The following is a 16,474-nucleotide window of genomic DNA, read 5'->3' on the forward strand; positions in this document are numbered from 1 at the left end:
TAGCTTCATTGTATTTTAGAAGATAACAGCCTTTACATCCAAGGTTCCCTTTAATTCTGGCCTCCTACCATCCATTGGGTTTATGGTAGATCTTGGTCTAATTAGGATGTCCCTTCTACTATTAGAATAATACCAAGCAGACCAGAGAAATTTCTCGTCTAAAAAAAGAAACTGCATATTTTAGCAATGCTTTGTTTTCCAACCAACAACTAGCTTAATACAGTAGCTTCCTTCAGGACATAATACCAAAATTAACTTTTCTCCTCACTCCTTCTGTCCTATAAATATGTACTAAATTGCTGCTATAATGCCTGTTCTTCATCCACACTTGAGTACCTGTCTTCCATACCTGAATATGACCAAGCGCCAATTATTTATTATCTAAATCAACTTTAAGTAATGTAAAATTGGAAAACTCATCTTCATTGAATCCCTTGGAGCCACAATTAGCCTACGTGTTTCTCAACACAGCCTTTCATGCCTTTTTGCCCCACTCCCCATGATCCTCACTTTTTTTTCAAAACTTCACAGGAACAGAGCCTTTGCTGCTACTCTCAAAATCCAATATAATGTGAATGGCCTTGGGAATACTGTGTCACAGCAAAAGGGGACTTTGGCTGACCCAACATTGAGTGTGCTTCCAACTTCCTGTGATTTTATAAATTCAATACTATCCATTACACAGAAACAGCAAAAAATGCAAGAATTTCACCTGAAGCTATTTATTCATAAAGAACCACAAGATACCAGTTTCTGATGCATCATTTCTCTTCACAGCAGAGAAAGTCAGGAGCTCACTGAAGTTACTGTGTATGACTTCAAGAGTAAAGACTCATGTTGGATCAGGTTAGAGATTCCAGATATTTTATATTAAGGGAGTTGATTATTTATTTATTTTTAAGAGAGTTTTTCCTATGAAGTCATCACAAAAGAAAGGAGAAAATACTCTTTCAGTTACTGACTAGGTTCCTGTGTCCTCCAGTGGATCAATGTTCCAGTCCCTGAATGCCAGCAATGTGTTTCAAATCTACCATGGTCAAGCTTCACAAGTAGGATACATACTTCAAGGTAATCATTTACCTGTCTGACAGAGATGTTCTATTGCTTCAGTTCTTTCAGGGAAGTTAGAGAAAGCTTCCCAATTTTCTACTTCATTTTCAAAAGTAATATTGTAGTTCTGGTCTCTCAGAAGATATCAATCAATTTACCGTGATATTTGATGTTCCAAATAAAAACCTAAATTCATTCTTGTCTGAGATATTCAAACATACCTAACAAAAGACATTATTTAAGGAACAATCACATATTAGCAAGAACACAGAGCAGACAACAGTCCCCACAAAGCGCTTTTTTGTTTGTTCCATTTGAGAGCTAAAATGTTACAGAAGAGTTATGAAACAAAACTGCTAACAACAACAAACCGAAAGTTATTTAACATTGTCATGACAACACAATGCTAAGCGTACACATTTTGTCGCAGTATACCACCGATTTCTGCATAAACTAATCAAATTGCAATACTACTGAAAAGTTACATCTGGCAAAACTCACCTGAGTACACAGGAATTAGTGAAATAAAAAGCGGCAAAAGAAGAAATATCCTAAGCCTTGGGTTTCCTGTTTTTCAACTATGCTGTCATATGTCATCAAAATGTTTATTTTTGTTTCTGCTTTTAAGAAATTTGAACTACAAATGCTGAGCGTTACTATTACATGAAGCTGTTAAGAAGAGGAACAGTTATGAGTTTCCCCAGCACAGTTCAATTATAAAGCCTTGTTTACTCTTATTAACAGTGCAGTATAAACAAACATCAGCTTCAAGAAATTGTCTGGTATACTCCGTTGACACATTTTTAATATTTATTTCACTGGCTGTTATACTTCACAGGACATTTCCCTTGAAGCATTTAGTTCGTAGTTCATGAAGCAACTACCCTCTACACAATGCAATAATTCATATCCTCTATAGTAAATAACTTTGGCAGAACTGAACTATATTAATGTATCCACAAAATTCACAAGATTTGTACAAGTTTGTGAAATTCTGAAGAATAAAGAAGTATACAGAGCACTACAAGAAATCCTTCCTGACATGTTGCCACAGTTGCTTTTATTTTGTAATTTCCATACCATTTTCTCATCTAAGTATTAACATTTCCATCTCCAGATTCTCATATATCATTGCCTTACATTGACACCTGCTGGAAGTGACTGGGATTGTAAACAATTCCTTTTTTTTTCCCTCAATCAGCATCCGATTTAACTCTACAGGCAGATCAACAATTCTACTTTTATAAGCTAAGTGCACACATCTGAAAAACTAAGCCACATGCCTTTTTAAAAAAAACAGAAAAGCACACAATGTTTTATTTAAACTACACCAAAATTCCCAAGTCTATCACTGCATGGATTCTCAGTCAGAAAATATATTTTAATTACAGCCTTTGAGAAGACTTATTTACTAGCTCTGGGGTAGATTTAAACTTTAAAAAAAAGAAGTATCCAACCATTTACTAAGCTCCCACTTTTGTTGGTAAATAATTATTACTGCAAGAGTCACAAAATAGTTCTTGATTGACAAACATTGTTAAAAACTAGCTTATCCAAAAAATTGTGACTAAATAGGTTTTAAAGTGCTTTTCATTTCGTAGTGCTTCCAAAAAGACAATTAAAACCATGACTTTACATTAATGAAAAAAAAAAAGATTTGCCTTATTCACAAAAGCAAACAGGGCTGTTTGAAGACAAAATTCATAAAGGCAAGAATAACTGAGGCATGCTTGTTAAAATAGCTTGTACATGCACAAACTACTGTCTATCACTCTTCACAATGAAGATACACCACTTTGTACAGCTTTGTAAAGAGAAGCTCACTGAAACACCTATTTGAAAAACAATGTGATTTTCCCCACATGCCAGAATTTCCTCTAAAAGCTTCAGTGTTATACCTTTTTTACTTCCTACTAAAGAGCTAGGACCTCTTTTACTTGTTGCCATCTTTGCATTTCTCATAGAAACCACACTTCAGATTGAAGCAAGTATGGTAAGTTATGGTGGCTTTGCTTTACTGTTGGAACAAGACATGGTCATGAACTTATTTTTCACACACCTTGTACGCAAAATTCAGGCATAGTTTCAACAAAACACACAAGACAGCTTTTAAGTACCACAAACAGCAAGCATAAAAAAACACCACCAAAAAAAAAAACAACCACAAAAAAAAAAAACACACACACACACACAAAAAAAAAAACAAACACTCATATAACACACCACAAAACTAAACAAGTTCAAAGGCAGTCAAATAGAACTTCTTTAAGGTTATGTCAGTTTACAGCTGCAAACCTCTCCAATTTTCTTTTTCCAAAGTTGCAAATCAGGATCCCTACATTCAAGTCCAATAATACATAACAGTATGACCATTCCACGCAGGTACCAACACCACAACTGTATTAACTAGTAGACTTTACAGACATATTTTACTTTTTTTTTTTTTCATATTTTAATCTGGTGAGTGATCAACCTACTTAAAAAATATTTTTACTAGTTTGCTTAGGTCATTGCCACAGTATTAAAGTTCGGATCTACTGAACCTGTGCAAAAAAGAAAAAAAAAAAAAAAAGAAAAAAAAACCAAACCAAAAAAGATCAAACAAAGTCTTGATGGAAGCAGAAATAGTCACCCACCAAAATAGGTAACAGTAAAAATACCAATATAAGTGGTAGCCTATTTCAATACACTTTTCCTCCAGCTTTTCCTAATTTTTTTTATCGCTGAAAGAACTCCATCAGTACAGGCAGGTGAACTAAAAACATCATGGCTACATATTAGTCTGATGAACTCATTCCTAATTAAAAGTTTCATAAGGCTCAAAAGTCAGAAACACTGAGCATGGAAGAATGCAGTTATGCTAAATTATGGGTACCTAGGTCTTCAAGTACTGTATTTAACAATAATTAACAAACTCTTTTGGAAAGGAGATGTGGAAGTATTTTACAAAAGACAATTTGAATATTAGCAGTTTCTTTCCAGACACTTCAATGTGGGCAAGACAGCACTTTTTAAAAAATGTATCACCCTGACAAGTACACAGCTCTTTTTTGTACTGCATTCTTTAACAAAACACACACCAGGCTTTAAAAACACACCTAGATAGCCTACATACTTTTGACACTCAGCCCATTCTTACTTTCTTTTTATCTCAGAAAGACAACAGAGTTAATATTAGACACTCAAGATTTAAGGCTTACATTTCTTACCTTACAAAGCTTCTGGTAACGGGGAGAAGAAACTGCCATCCTCTGTAAACGATGCAACAACACCACAACTTTCTGCAGAGACGTTCTCACCACAGCCATCATTTTAAGTTTGCCACACTTCTGGAGACACCTCAGAATTTGCATTATAAATGAAGAGCAACTATCATTTCCTCCCGGTCACTGGACAATGATTTGCCAGCTTTCTGAGCATGCTCTCTTCCAGGACTGCTTTTGCAAGCCACAGGCTTATTACGTTTCAAAGGCAAAAGAGGTTGATACAGCATAAGTTTTGCTCCCAAATTAACCCCACAAAACAAATGCAAAAAAATTAACTGCCTGCACGGATTCTTGTACCCAGTACTGCTCAGCTCTGCTGTGCAGAGGGTAAATGAAGTTGTTGAGCAGCCAAGCGTCTGCTATCGTTCAGGAGAGCACTAAATAGCCAAGAAAGGTTATTAATTTAAGCCTGAAAGCTGCAGGAACAAAATAAAAGGAATTCCTTCAGGAAGACGGCTCCAGTGTATCACAACAGTTGTTCTCCCCTAGTAGCTGCTTTTTATCGGCAGACTGAGCATTTGCTCCCTCACTCTGGGAAAGGATGCTCTCTCTGTCAGGCTGAACGCAGCTCTGGCAGAGCTGTAGAGTGAGTGAATAACAGACTGTGTTATAAATGTTGAGAGCTGAGCAGAGGGATACCTGCCCTAATTATATCAGCCATACATTAAAGACTAATAAATCACACAGGCACTTATCAAAACTAGATAACCCAACGCAAAAGAAAAAATTTCAGGGGGTAAAACTCTCTTAAAGCTAAATTAGTCAAAGGAATCTCAGAGGATTCTTACTTACACCAGAAAGTAGAAATATTTTTTAAGGAGCCATTTCCAATTAAAATCTTCTCCTGAATGACTTAATAGGACAAGAAAGAACAGGGGTTTGACAAATTTAAAGCACACAGTTGTGCCATCATCCCCTTTTCTAGCCATCCTTGAATCCAAAGAGCTAACATCATTTTGATGTTTTTCCTGTGACAAAGCATTTAAGCCATCTAAGGATGGCAGTAGGACATTCAAGAGCAAGTTAGAGCTCCACTACCAGCAAGGCACTCCCAATGCAATACAGCTATTTCTTACTGCTTCCAAAGGTGCTATGATGAACCTACTTAAACCTGTTATTAGGGGGTGCTGCAGCAAAGGTTCAGGGGGGCCAATATCAACACAGCAGGTGGCAAATGCCATTAAAAGTAATGTATTACTAGATGTGCTCATTGCCATATGAACAGGTACATACACATTTCAAGCACACAAATCAGCACAGTGTGGAGGCACCAACTACTGGTAGCATGATGAGTTCATATGATCCTAGATAATGCATAGCTCGGATGACAGAGCACTGGTTTGCCTCTTGTCCAGGCACTTGCCACCTGAGGGGATGAATGCCAGGTACTGCTTCTTCATACAGGACATTTAAAAACTCTCCTCATCCAATTCTGCTAACGCAACATTGTGAAATAGTTTTATCTTGGTGTAACTGGCCACATAAAACACAAGGTAACGCAGAAAAAAACACAACACAGCCTCATGTTGTTAGCTCCCCATGGTTCCGTTTTAGCTCTTCCACCTCTACTACACTAGTTGTTTGGGGTTTTTTTTGCCAGTAGAAAGTATAATATTAACTTCTAGGTGTTGCCATGACAGACTAGTCTCAACGTTTCATAGAGCCACTTCTCTACAGATGAGTTACCTTACTGACCAGACTCATACAAACATTTGTGAGTGAAATGTCATCTTCAGACACAAGCTTCCACAATATATTGTTCTCTTCCTTACAATTACAGAAAGCAGCTTGCATCAGATACTTTAAACTGTCTTGTTTCACTTAAATTCAATGTAAATATGTTCAGATTAACAGTATTACTGAAAGCAGCATGTTTTTTCATTATAAATTGTCCAAATCTCATGAACATAGATCATAGATTACATTATTCCAAACCCAGAGTGCAGGATTTAATAACTGATCTAGCCATCCAGTTCTGTGCATATCAAAATGACTGTGCTAAATGAGGCAATCTAATTGAAGGAAAAAATACAGTAAAACATTCAGGAGAAACATGACACATGAACAACAGTCACAAGAGGTAAACAGGGCAAAGGAAATTCATATACCTTAGAAACACACATCCTTTTAGCCAGTGATGTTCAACCTTTTGCTGCCACAGGCTCAAAGATACCATTTTTTTTAGGAGCTGTCAGGTTTTCCCAGGTTTCCTTCTGTAATCTCTCAATAAACTGTAACCTTGATGCAGTCTGAACCCAACTCCTCTCCCTCCTAAATCCCTGAAGGAGATGTATGGCATATGCAAAGGCATGAACAGCCCGATGACATGGTACTCAACTAGTCCATGCTTCTTTGGACACGGAGAAGGGATCTCCCTTCTAGATTTCAGCTGTATTAAAAATTACTGTGGCATCAGTAGTCTCCTCACTTATTTCTCAGGTTTCCAGCCTGTGCCTGTATAAGAAAGAAGGCCAGCTGGAGAGCTGCTGGGAAGCAGGAGAGGGAGAAGAGCTGATCCAAGAACAAAAACTTCTTGGATTTCTGGAAAAGTAGGAGGAAAGCAGCAAGCAGGATAGGAGACAGTGCAGCACAGCAAGGCTTTACTTGGAGGGAAACCGATGGTTTGGTTGGACAATCACACAACATGACCTTGTTTAATCAAGTATACACTTCTACATAGTTATCCTCCAAGGACATTTAAGAGCCCTCAGTGCCACAGATGTCCACAAAATATGTATTTCAAACCTTAGGAAGAAAAATCTGCTTCACACACCCGACTTTAAAATGCTGTGTTTTTAAAAAAAAAAAAACCACTTTCCAACAGGTTGCAAGTTTCCCCAGTTTTGTAGACAGCTTTCCTTTATAACATTTGCCACTGATAAAAAGCATGAATGTTATTTAGTTTCTCACCTGCATCTGCTTCCTGAGTTCCCTTAAGCAGGTGCTGTCCCGAGCAGTGTTCTCACGTTGGGATGCATCTGCTAGAACATTAACTGTTGTCTCTGCTTCTTGAAGCCACTTGAGGAAACTCTCCAGATCCTTGTGTGAGGCCTGTACTGTCTTCAGCTCTGTCTCCAAGAAATTCTGCCTATCAACAGCTCTGAAAACAAAATAAGTGTCAGAATATTCCCTCATAACATACAGCATTACATACACCATAATAAAACTATGAAAAGGGAATCTGAAAGTTCTTCCTCTTGTTAAACTATGTATCTGTCACAGCTTGTTTTTATCATTTTTATCACTGTTTCCCTGTTTATTCAATCAATAGCTAACTGCAGATATTCTGAGGTGGTTATACATGTCACAGCCCTTTTAAAAGTTAAAAAAAAAAATCTGTTTTTTCCTTTTTGAGTATTGCCATCACAGACTTATGTTACCCCAATGGTTGGAAGTGGTTTTATTCCCATGTGTGAAAAGTGTGAATGCTTTTCCTCACCACAAAAATCACACAGAATAGAAGCACTGAGGGTTTGGGGGACTTTCTGGTCTTTTATTGTGAGCAGAAACATTTCCCCAAATTTGTAAGTGTTAAAGTGCTAAGGGATGAAAAGTTAAACACCTAGTTCTCTGCTAAAACACAAGACTTTTGACACTATTGGTCAAACAAGCAAAATAATACACAACCATCACAACAGTCAAGCCACGCTCAGCATGCTTAAATCTAAAATCAACCTGGCAGAATATAGTCCAAATTTTCAATCAATCCTAAAGATCTCTGGTTGGTACAAACAAAAAAGTCAAAAAGGGTTTTTTTTAAGATGTAAGGAACTAATTTTAAGCCTTGGATTATATAGTTTCCAAAGATTTCCTAGAAAAAAATCACATTTTGTGTGTGTGTGTGTATATATACATAAATAGAACTCCTTCCTTATAACTGAAATAAAACTCAGATGGGAAATTGTTGTAGTCAGCAATTTTAAAAGCTCTCATTAACAATGTTAATTAAAGCATGACAAGCTATATTTCATCCATTTGAGGCTGTTACTCTACAGTATCTCTTTTCCCAAAACCAGGACAAAAACAAGCTGTCCCACACCTGCACACTGTACAGAAATCTCTACCAAGTCTACTATCTAGAATACTGCTGCAATATAAGGAGGAAGTTTGATTTTACTTTCACATCAAGCACTAACCACGTTGTCAGATTTCAAAGGTAAAATTAGATTTAATTTCAAGTAATACAAGACCAAAACACTCAGCATTTGTTATTTTCACATGAGCTGAATACATCTCTCCAGACAGGCCCATCAGACTTGTGTCTTCTGCCTCCCCATATTCAATTTAAGGCTTTCTTTTCTTTTTGCCTTGCTGTGGCACCAGTACGGCTCAGCAGGATTAGGGAATCATAGTGTTTAGAATCACAAATTTCAAAAGTAGTTGAAATATTCTCTTTAGAAAAGAAGCTGCAGGTATTCAGTACTATTCAGGATGACATTATAAGGCAGGTGTTCTGGTTTGCTAGCACATCAGAAAAGACAGATGCAAGGAAAAGCTGTTTTCCTTCAAGGACAGTAAGAAAAGCTCATGCAATTTCAGTTCTGTCAGGCTTACATTCCTAAGTATTAGCAAAACCAACTGAATTTTCTGGAGATGACTTGCAAAAAAGATAGTGTTACAACCCCTGATTTAGTAGCTTAGGTCTTATGTCATTTGCTAGTAATCGTTTTATCTAAAATAAGTCTGTGTGGATCGTTCATGACTTTATGCTTGCCCGGGTTTTGGTCCTAGTAAATGACTAGCAGGGCAAGAAGCTTCATTCTTGCTTCTAACTAGAAGCTCTGGAATGTTTCACCCATTCTTGAGAAAAAAAGAATAAATGCTAGGGATTACAAATGGCTTTATAGATATACACCAGAAAAGATAACAAACATCATCTCAAAAATTAGAGCACACCAAGGAATTGAAAGAAAAATGTAAAGTAAAAGCTGTTGTGAGCTCTGACTTCAAAATACTCTCCCCTCTGCAGGGATCTTCTCCCTTGCAGGGGGTTAAGGCCAAAGGTGGAAGAACAGGAGTGACAACAGGAAGAACAGACTGGTAATAAAGGTGACCTTCAAAGAAAAAGAAAATCCCAAAGGATGAAACACTGTAAGTGACCCAGATCTTTTAGTCTATGTGCTGATGTAAAAGATAGGGATTGAGACAACCTGAACTTTGTAGCTAATAACGTTCATTGAAGAATATTGTCTTCAGCATAAAGTTTAAAATTCTCAAACTTTCTGCTTGGATGAAATTAAAAGAAAGAATGAAATCCTATTACAGTTCCACTGCTGCCATGATATTTGAATTAAAGTTGAAAATCATTCCTTCCACTAAATACAGGCTCCAGCAGCAGCATAAATTAAGAGAATTACCACTAACGTTCTAAGATTACATGGGTGCTTTTAAAGAGGACCTGTACAGCAGTAGCAAGCAATACTTTCACAGAGCAGACACAAATACTCCTTCCAGTACAGGCCACAAATGTAAAATAGAAAATGACAGGGAACTCTATACTGCAGATCAATGACTACCCCATGTGATGAAAAGATTACTCAGATTTTTAAAAAATTCTAATACAACTAGAACAGCCTCAAAGACAGACGGTCCTTCCAGGATGTAACAACTAAACATAAAGAGAACCTAGAGAATTCTTTACAAATGCAGCTAACTTCGCTTAACACAGTGACTGTGGAGAAGGTCTAAACAGATTCTACTAGTAAAGACACATACAAGAAAAAAAATTCTAGCCCTACTATTTAAGTTTTCAAGGCCTTGTTTCAGGTTTCTGTTCCAGAATTTTTTTTTCTTTCAGATTTAAACTAAAAATCTGCAATGCATACAAGTGTGTGATCAAAAGAAAATAACAACTGAAGACAGCAGAGACAGCAACTATATTCCATTAGTGATGCAGTAAAAACATACAGAATTACTAAGTTTCACCCTGAAGTATAAAGATTGAAGACAAATAGCCACTGGGCAGTGTATTCAATATACACAATGCCAAGCTGGAAGCTTCAATCTCTTAATGCCAACAGTTTTAAAATAGGCTCCTTCAAGTTTATATGCCACAGCCACGGTCTTTTCTGGTGGTGTTCTTGTGCTAGTCAGGACTGCAAGTCTCCCAGGTGATGTTACTACGGTCCCCTTCCACAACCTTCAAGCATATGAAGAAGCTGGTATTTTAAAGCATTGTGCTATACATACAGATCTGCACTTTTAGAAGCCACAAGGCCACGTGTGTATTCCATGTATAACCCTGCACGTCCCATGTGAAGTAAGCCTTGTCACACTAGGTTCACTAATATTTCTATTTACTGCATTTAAAGCAAGTATAAAAAAAACTTCATTCCCTTGAAAAGGCACTTTTGCTGCACATTCTTCCCTTTTAATTCTATTCTCTCCTGGTTATGTTGAGCAGCTTTGCACTGTGGCTACTCACTGGCTCTTGAAGTTCTCCTAGACATTCTGTCCCTAGTTAAAAAACAAAGCAGATACTTAACTTCCTAAGGCTGCAGACTGCAAAAACAGTAATAATTGAGGAGCTTCAGTTATACACAACATAATGCAATTGCTTATTATTCTGGACTTTGAGCATATTCAAAAATAATCAGAGGCTTCCAGGCAAGAGCTCTATTTTCTGGTCACCTGCTCCGAGTGGTGGGCAGTTTTATGCCAGTTCCAGGCAAAACACTGCAAAGTTTGAATGTGAATGAGACACTCTACTACAAAGCTGTTGGATCAGCAGCAACAGTAGACTACAAGAAGCAGTTTCCCCATAGCCTCTAATTGCACCTTCATCCTAAGATGTCAACATGACATTCAATTGAAGTTAATGGCCTTTTTGGAAAAATTATTATTTTGCTTTGAGGAAAGAAAGGGTAGTGAAAATGCTGCAGTCTCTAATCTTAGTGCAAATGAGCTGTCAAGAAGGGCCATTTCAAGAGATGACCACATCATTGTGACCTAGTTCAGAAAAAGTAAAAACAAAAAGCCAAGGAAGTTGGCTTTTTACCATCATATGCCAAAGCCATTCCCTACAGTCTGCTGGATGTTTTCTGAAGAACCACAAAAACAAATTGTCTGCCTCAAACAGAATAATTATTAAATGTTAACTCATTTGAAAAATCCTGTTTTATATTTCAAAACATTTAGAGATTAACAAATTCTTCTTCTTTCTCAAAGAATCACATGGAATGAGCTACACAAAGTTTTAGCTGTTTTGTAAATCATCTCTCAATGGACCTAAGCAGGAAACTAACTGTCACATCAAAAGCATAAAATGACACAAGTACCATCTTTCTTCAAAGGACAGAATCACACTCTACACTGCTTTCTTCATTACATCCTTCTTGTCACTGACAATTTCTCCTTTTACTCCCCAGGACATAACATGAGCTTCAGAGACTTTATTACCTAGGATTTTTATTCCCTTAACTGACATCTCATTATACGAGGGGCATGTGCCCCCTGTACATGCACATATATACACACACACATACATACTTACTTTGTCATCTCCCCCAGTCCATATACACTGGATCAATTTTACTTTCTGTCTCTCTAACCACAAAGATTATCATCCTTTCAGCTGCAGGCACTGAGTCACACACTATTATAAATGTTAATAGTCTATCAAATACTAAAAATAATTTCTGCAGAGATTAGATTACTGTCCAGGGAAAAAAAAAAAATATTATGCAGAGAGAAATGCCATCATTTCATAAAACATATTTGCAAATATGTCTTACTAGAGGATAAATAGATAGAAGTAAGTTTCAAGTAAGCATCACTTTCTATTGCTCAAGTATTTTCCAGATGGGAACGCCAGAACTGTTATACTTGGGAACCCAAACCACAGCTCCATAAAGGGTAAGTTTCTGTTACATGAAAGTTTATAATGAATTAATGTGTTGGAAGACCAGCCTTATGAAAAGAAAGCACGGCAACAGACTACAAAGACATTAAACACAACAGCATCAAGGAAGGGAAGAGGATCTTCTAAGACACTAAGAGAGTAATAGCCACAGGCAAACCTGAGACTACACAAAAGTACTCTCTTTTCTCTTAAAAAAAACCAACAACAAACAAACAAACAACAACAACAAAAGCATCAACAAAAAACAGCACATATATGAGAAGTCATACAGATGCCTTCCATGGTGAACTGTGGGAATTGCTATAATCAAAACTCAAAGTAGCATCACTGTAATTGACTAATTAACACAATAGCCCTAAATGCTGCAGTAAAGCAGACAGAGAAGAGACTGCAATAAATAAGCATACATAGGATACAAGTTTAAGACAAACAGCCAGAGTGAAATGATGTAATTACCTTTGGTTCAGGTTAACCCAACAAGTGTTCATTTGGTCAGTGGTTTCCTTCACCCTCCTTGTGTCATCATCACGATATTCTCGAAGAAGTTTATTAGAAAGATCATTGAATGCAGCTACCGTGATGTCACCTCTATGCAAATCCTGTACTAACAGCTAAAAAGCAATTCCAGAATGAGACAGAGGAAAATTAAAAATCATACTATTTTTCATATTATGCATTTTATCATATTGTAACCACCCTCCTTTTTGCCTTTTTTTTTTTTTTTTTTAAGTGCACTTTTCAATCTAGAATAAAATCTTAAAATATACAGATACTAACTGTCCTGACAATGAACCAATGGAAACACAAATAAAAGAGGAAAAATTATATTTGTCAGGATGGACAAAGGCTAGAAAAATCCTCTTCTGTGTTTTACCGGTTAACAGAAGTAAAAGCACTTCCATATTTTTAGTAGCATTAATAAATTTAGATTATGCTAATAGTGGTATAAGCAGCAGCTACAAGTGGCATAAAGGAAGTGCATAGCATGAGAATTTGATTTCACTGTTTTGTTGCTTTGTGGGGTTTTTTTAAATGGAGAAAATACATTTAAAGTGTTTGCTTATTGTGGCAGGATATTCATAAGTTGCCTTGACTTTACAGAATCCTGAATTCAGGATTATTTCTAAATGGAAAAAAACAGATTTGCATATACATGTTGAGTTCTAACAATCTCAGTACTATATGCTTGAGCACAAACCTACTTTCACTTAAGAAAGCAAAGCAGACCTAATCATCCATTTCCAGTCCCTGCTAATGTAGAGAAAGACAATAAGAAGCACACAATTTTACTGTTTACTGAAATAGCTATGGATCAGTGAGTAATTCTCACAATCATACTCTGTGCTTCTTTCCACATTCAGATGCACCCCAGCCTTTTTCCTTCATGACTATATAAATGTGTGTGTATATATACACATACACACTTTTTCTAAACTCTATTATAGCCCTCTTCTAAATATTGCACTGATAAAAGCCCCTCCTCACTGATTCATCTCCAGTTCTCATCTGTGCCCTTTTGCTGACAGCCACCAGGACAAAGACTTACTGATATACCACAGCAAATGCACTGTGATATGAAAAGCAGCAAAGATAGCATAGGTTGGCAGGGGGGAGGAAGCATTGAATGCACCTGGCATCCATCAGAAGTGAAATTCAGGATAATTTTAAATAACTTGGTCCATTCATGGATTTCCTATTAGGAATTATATAGGTTTCTATGAAGAAATACATGCTACATTCTGTGGCTGTGTGATTAAACTTCTATTGGTTTGAGGTTCAAGCTTTTTGCATTACATCATTTATTTGATGCTACTCTATACCCATTTCAACTACACTTACCAAAAGACATATATGTCAACTATTTCCTTCCGAAAAAGCAATTCTCAGGAATTCTGATATATATAAAAAATAAGGAACATTTTAAATATATCATGCCCAAAAATAATCAGAATTGCCAAATCAGTCCTATGACTAAACTGTATATTTGTACATCAATCGAATCTAGTAGCATATACTGAGGAGTCTGATGAGGGGAAAAAATGTAGATGTTCTTACTTTGTTGTCTGCAATCCGTTTGGTGAGCATCTCTTTTGGGGACTGCAGGAGCATACGCAGACGGATCTCACACTGCTCCATAAGGTGCTCCATTTCTTGTCGCTGTTCATCCCACTGCAGACTGTCTGTCAGCATGTACTTCAGCTGCTGCTGCCGCACCTCCACACCATGCTGAGTATTGTCCCACTGGTTCTTCACCCTCTCCACTGTGGAGGACAACACAGAATATGAAAAACCAGAGGCAAACAAGTAGCCATAACTACCACTTCATTGTCAGGACAAGAGGCAATAATATAATTCATTCTTGCAAACAGTGGTTTCCATGTTCAGTATTTCAGCTCCCCAGATAGTTTACCAAATTCACACAACCAAACAAAAAATGCAGGTGTTTGGCTACCTCTTGTTTAAGCAGGTCAGCCTGCAGATAACAAGTATTATTTCTGGAATATTTCAAAGGCCTTATTTTATTTTTTAAGCACACATATGTGGGAGGCAAATCTGTCGCAGCAGCACGGCAGATATGCCAGCAGCAGCACTCCAAGGAGCACAATTTTAATGTGATGGCTATACCACCTTTGTGCATCTGCAACTAAACAAATTACAAATAAATATTTACTGTTTAAGTCTGGATAGCTTATACAAAATGAACTGAGCTTCCCAGACCACTCTCTGTTGAATGCAGTCTAGTGGCACCTATACTACTATTTTGGTCAAGGCTCAAAAACTCCAGTAACAAAAAACTAATACTTTCATTCCACCACTGGTTTCAACAGGCTTACATAGATTACACAGTGAAACAGAAAGATATTGATCACACCCTATTTTCTCCAAGTAGCCTGTTTCTTTCTCAGTAGAGTTACATTAGATGTTCGATAAATAGGTTTTAACCTTTAATAAACAGAGGGTGAAAGAGACATGGCAAGAGCCTAGAACAAAAAGTAGTGTCAGGGAAAGCAGCAATTCTGCTTTGGAGAGAAACTAATAACGTTATAGATTTCCTTAATACTAACAGACCAATAAAAAGTACTACATGAAAGTCTATAGAGGTAGAAACAGTTTCCTAATTACCTTTCATGACAGTTAGTAGGAAAACATTATATCACCAGAACTAAAGACTAAAAAAGTAAATGTAAAACAGCAAAAAAAGAAAAATGAAGCTGGATTTCTTGAGTATATCTGTACTCTGAGCAGCAACAGGTAGGCAGTATGTAACACATCCAATATATTTATCTTCCCAGTAAGTATGCAATTTCATTAGAAAAATAACTCTAATTTGATACTTGGGTCACTTCTACCTTCCATGTAGCAGGAACGCCCAACGTTGTGAAAGGCTAAAATCATTTACGTGTCAGTTAACTTTATCTTTTGCATTTATTTATTTATTTATTTTTAACCTTTTACAATTATACAAGGCTATTATGCTTGATCTGCTTGGGAAGATCTGAACTTTAATGCATTCAACAATATGCTGTTTAGTTTCACAGAGCTCTCAGACTGTGACTGTGAAGCTCAGTTGTCAGAATAACTGTACTACTGGTGGACAAATCCAATAATCTCTGCAATATGGATTAGTCAATTTCAGCCCACTGGCAAATTTTGGATTAATTTTCAGACATGACATAGGTCATGCTAAATGAGAACTTATAAAAAAGCTTCAGTAACCTAACAGCAAATAATAATAAGTTCTTACAAAAAAAAAAAAAAAAGAGAGAGAAGTTCCTATATTGGATAACAGGCACATTCAAAGGAAATGGGCAAGTGCTTCAGCAGTACCACCAAAAAACCATCAAAACAGCAAAAACAAAACCAGCAGGAGTTAAGAAAAGGCTGTAACTCTGTGTGCTGTCTAATGAACTGCAGAGAAAAAATTCCAAAAATTTTAGGCTCTCCTCACAAAGGTAGAAGGAAAGAAATATCCCTGAGAAACAGCTGCCTAGAATAGCAACTTGGTTGAAAATTATAGATATTTGATGTATTATTATTATTATTATTATTGGTTTTGTTGCTATTGTTATTATTGTTGAAATAATATTTCTTAATACATTTTTTCCTGTTTGATGGCCAGTTTAACATTATTCTCTGCACTGTTGACATATTTCCACTTTCTTCTGTTTCTACCAAAGCAGGACAGAAAAACAGTTAAATTCTTGGTAGCCTCAGCGTCAGTGGGTTCAACATGTAGGATCCTAGAAAAAGTTGTCAGGGCCACCAGCCTGGTATCAAAGGCAGAAAGATTGGAAAG

At 36.7% G+C, this 16,474-nt stretch overlaps 1 protein-coding gene across 1 annotated transcript in view; it reads right to left on the reverse strand.

The window, feature by feature from the left end:
* UTRN (utrophin) overlaps positions 1–16,474 on the reverse strand; it is a 346,073-nt gene that overhangs the window by 172,446 nt on the left and 157,153 nt on the right. The window contains exons 50-52 of the mRNA XM_010000014.1: positions 14,233–14,438; positions 12,634–12,788; positions 7,227–7,416 (exon numbers count right to left, since the gene is read on the reverse strand). Coding sequence (XP_009998316.1) covers positions 7,227–7,416; positions 12,634–12,788; positions 14,233–14,438 — 551 coding nt within the window. The remainder of the gene's footprint in view (positions 1–7,226; positions 7,417–12,633; positions 12,789–14,232; positions 14,439–16,474) is intronic.

This window comes from Chaetura pelagica, unplaced genomic scaffold (genome assembly GCF_000747805.2).
Source record: "Chaetura pelagica isolate M959 unplaced genomic scaffold, ChaPel_1.0 scaffold135, whole genome shotgun sequence".
Classification (NCBI taxonomy): Eukaryota; Metazoa; Chordata; class Aves; order Apodiformes; family Apodidae; genus Chaetura; species Chaetura pelagica.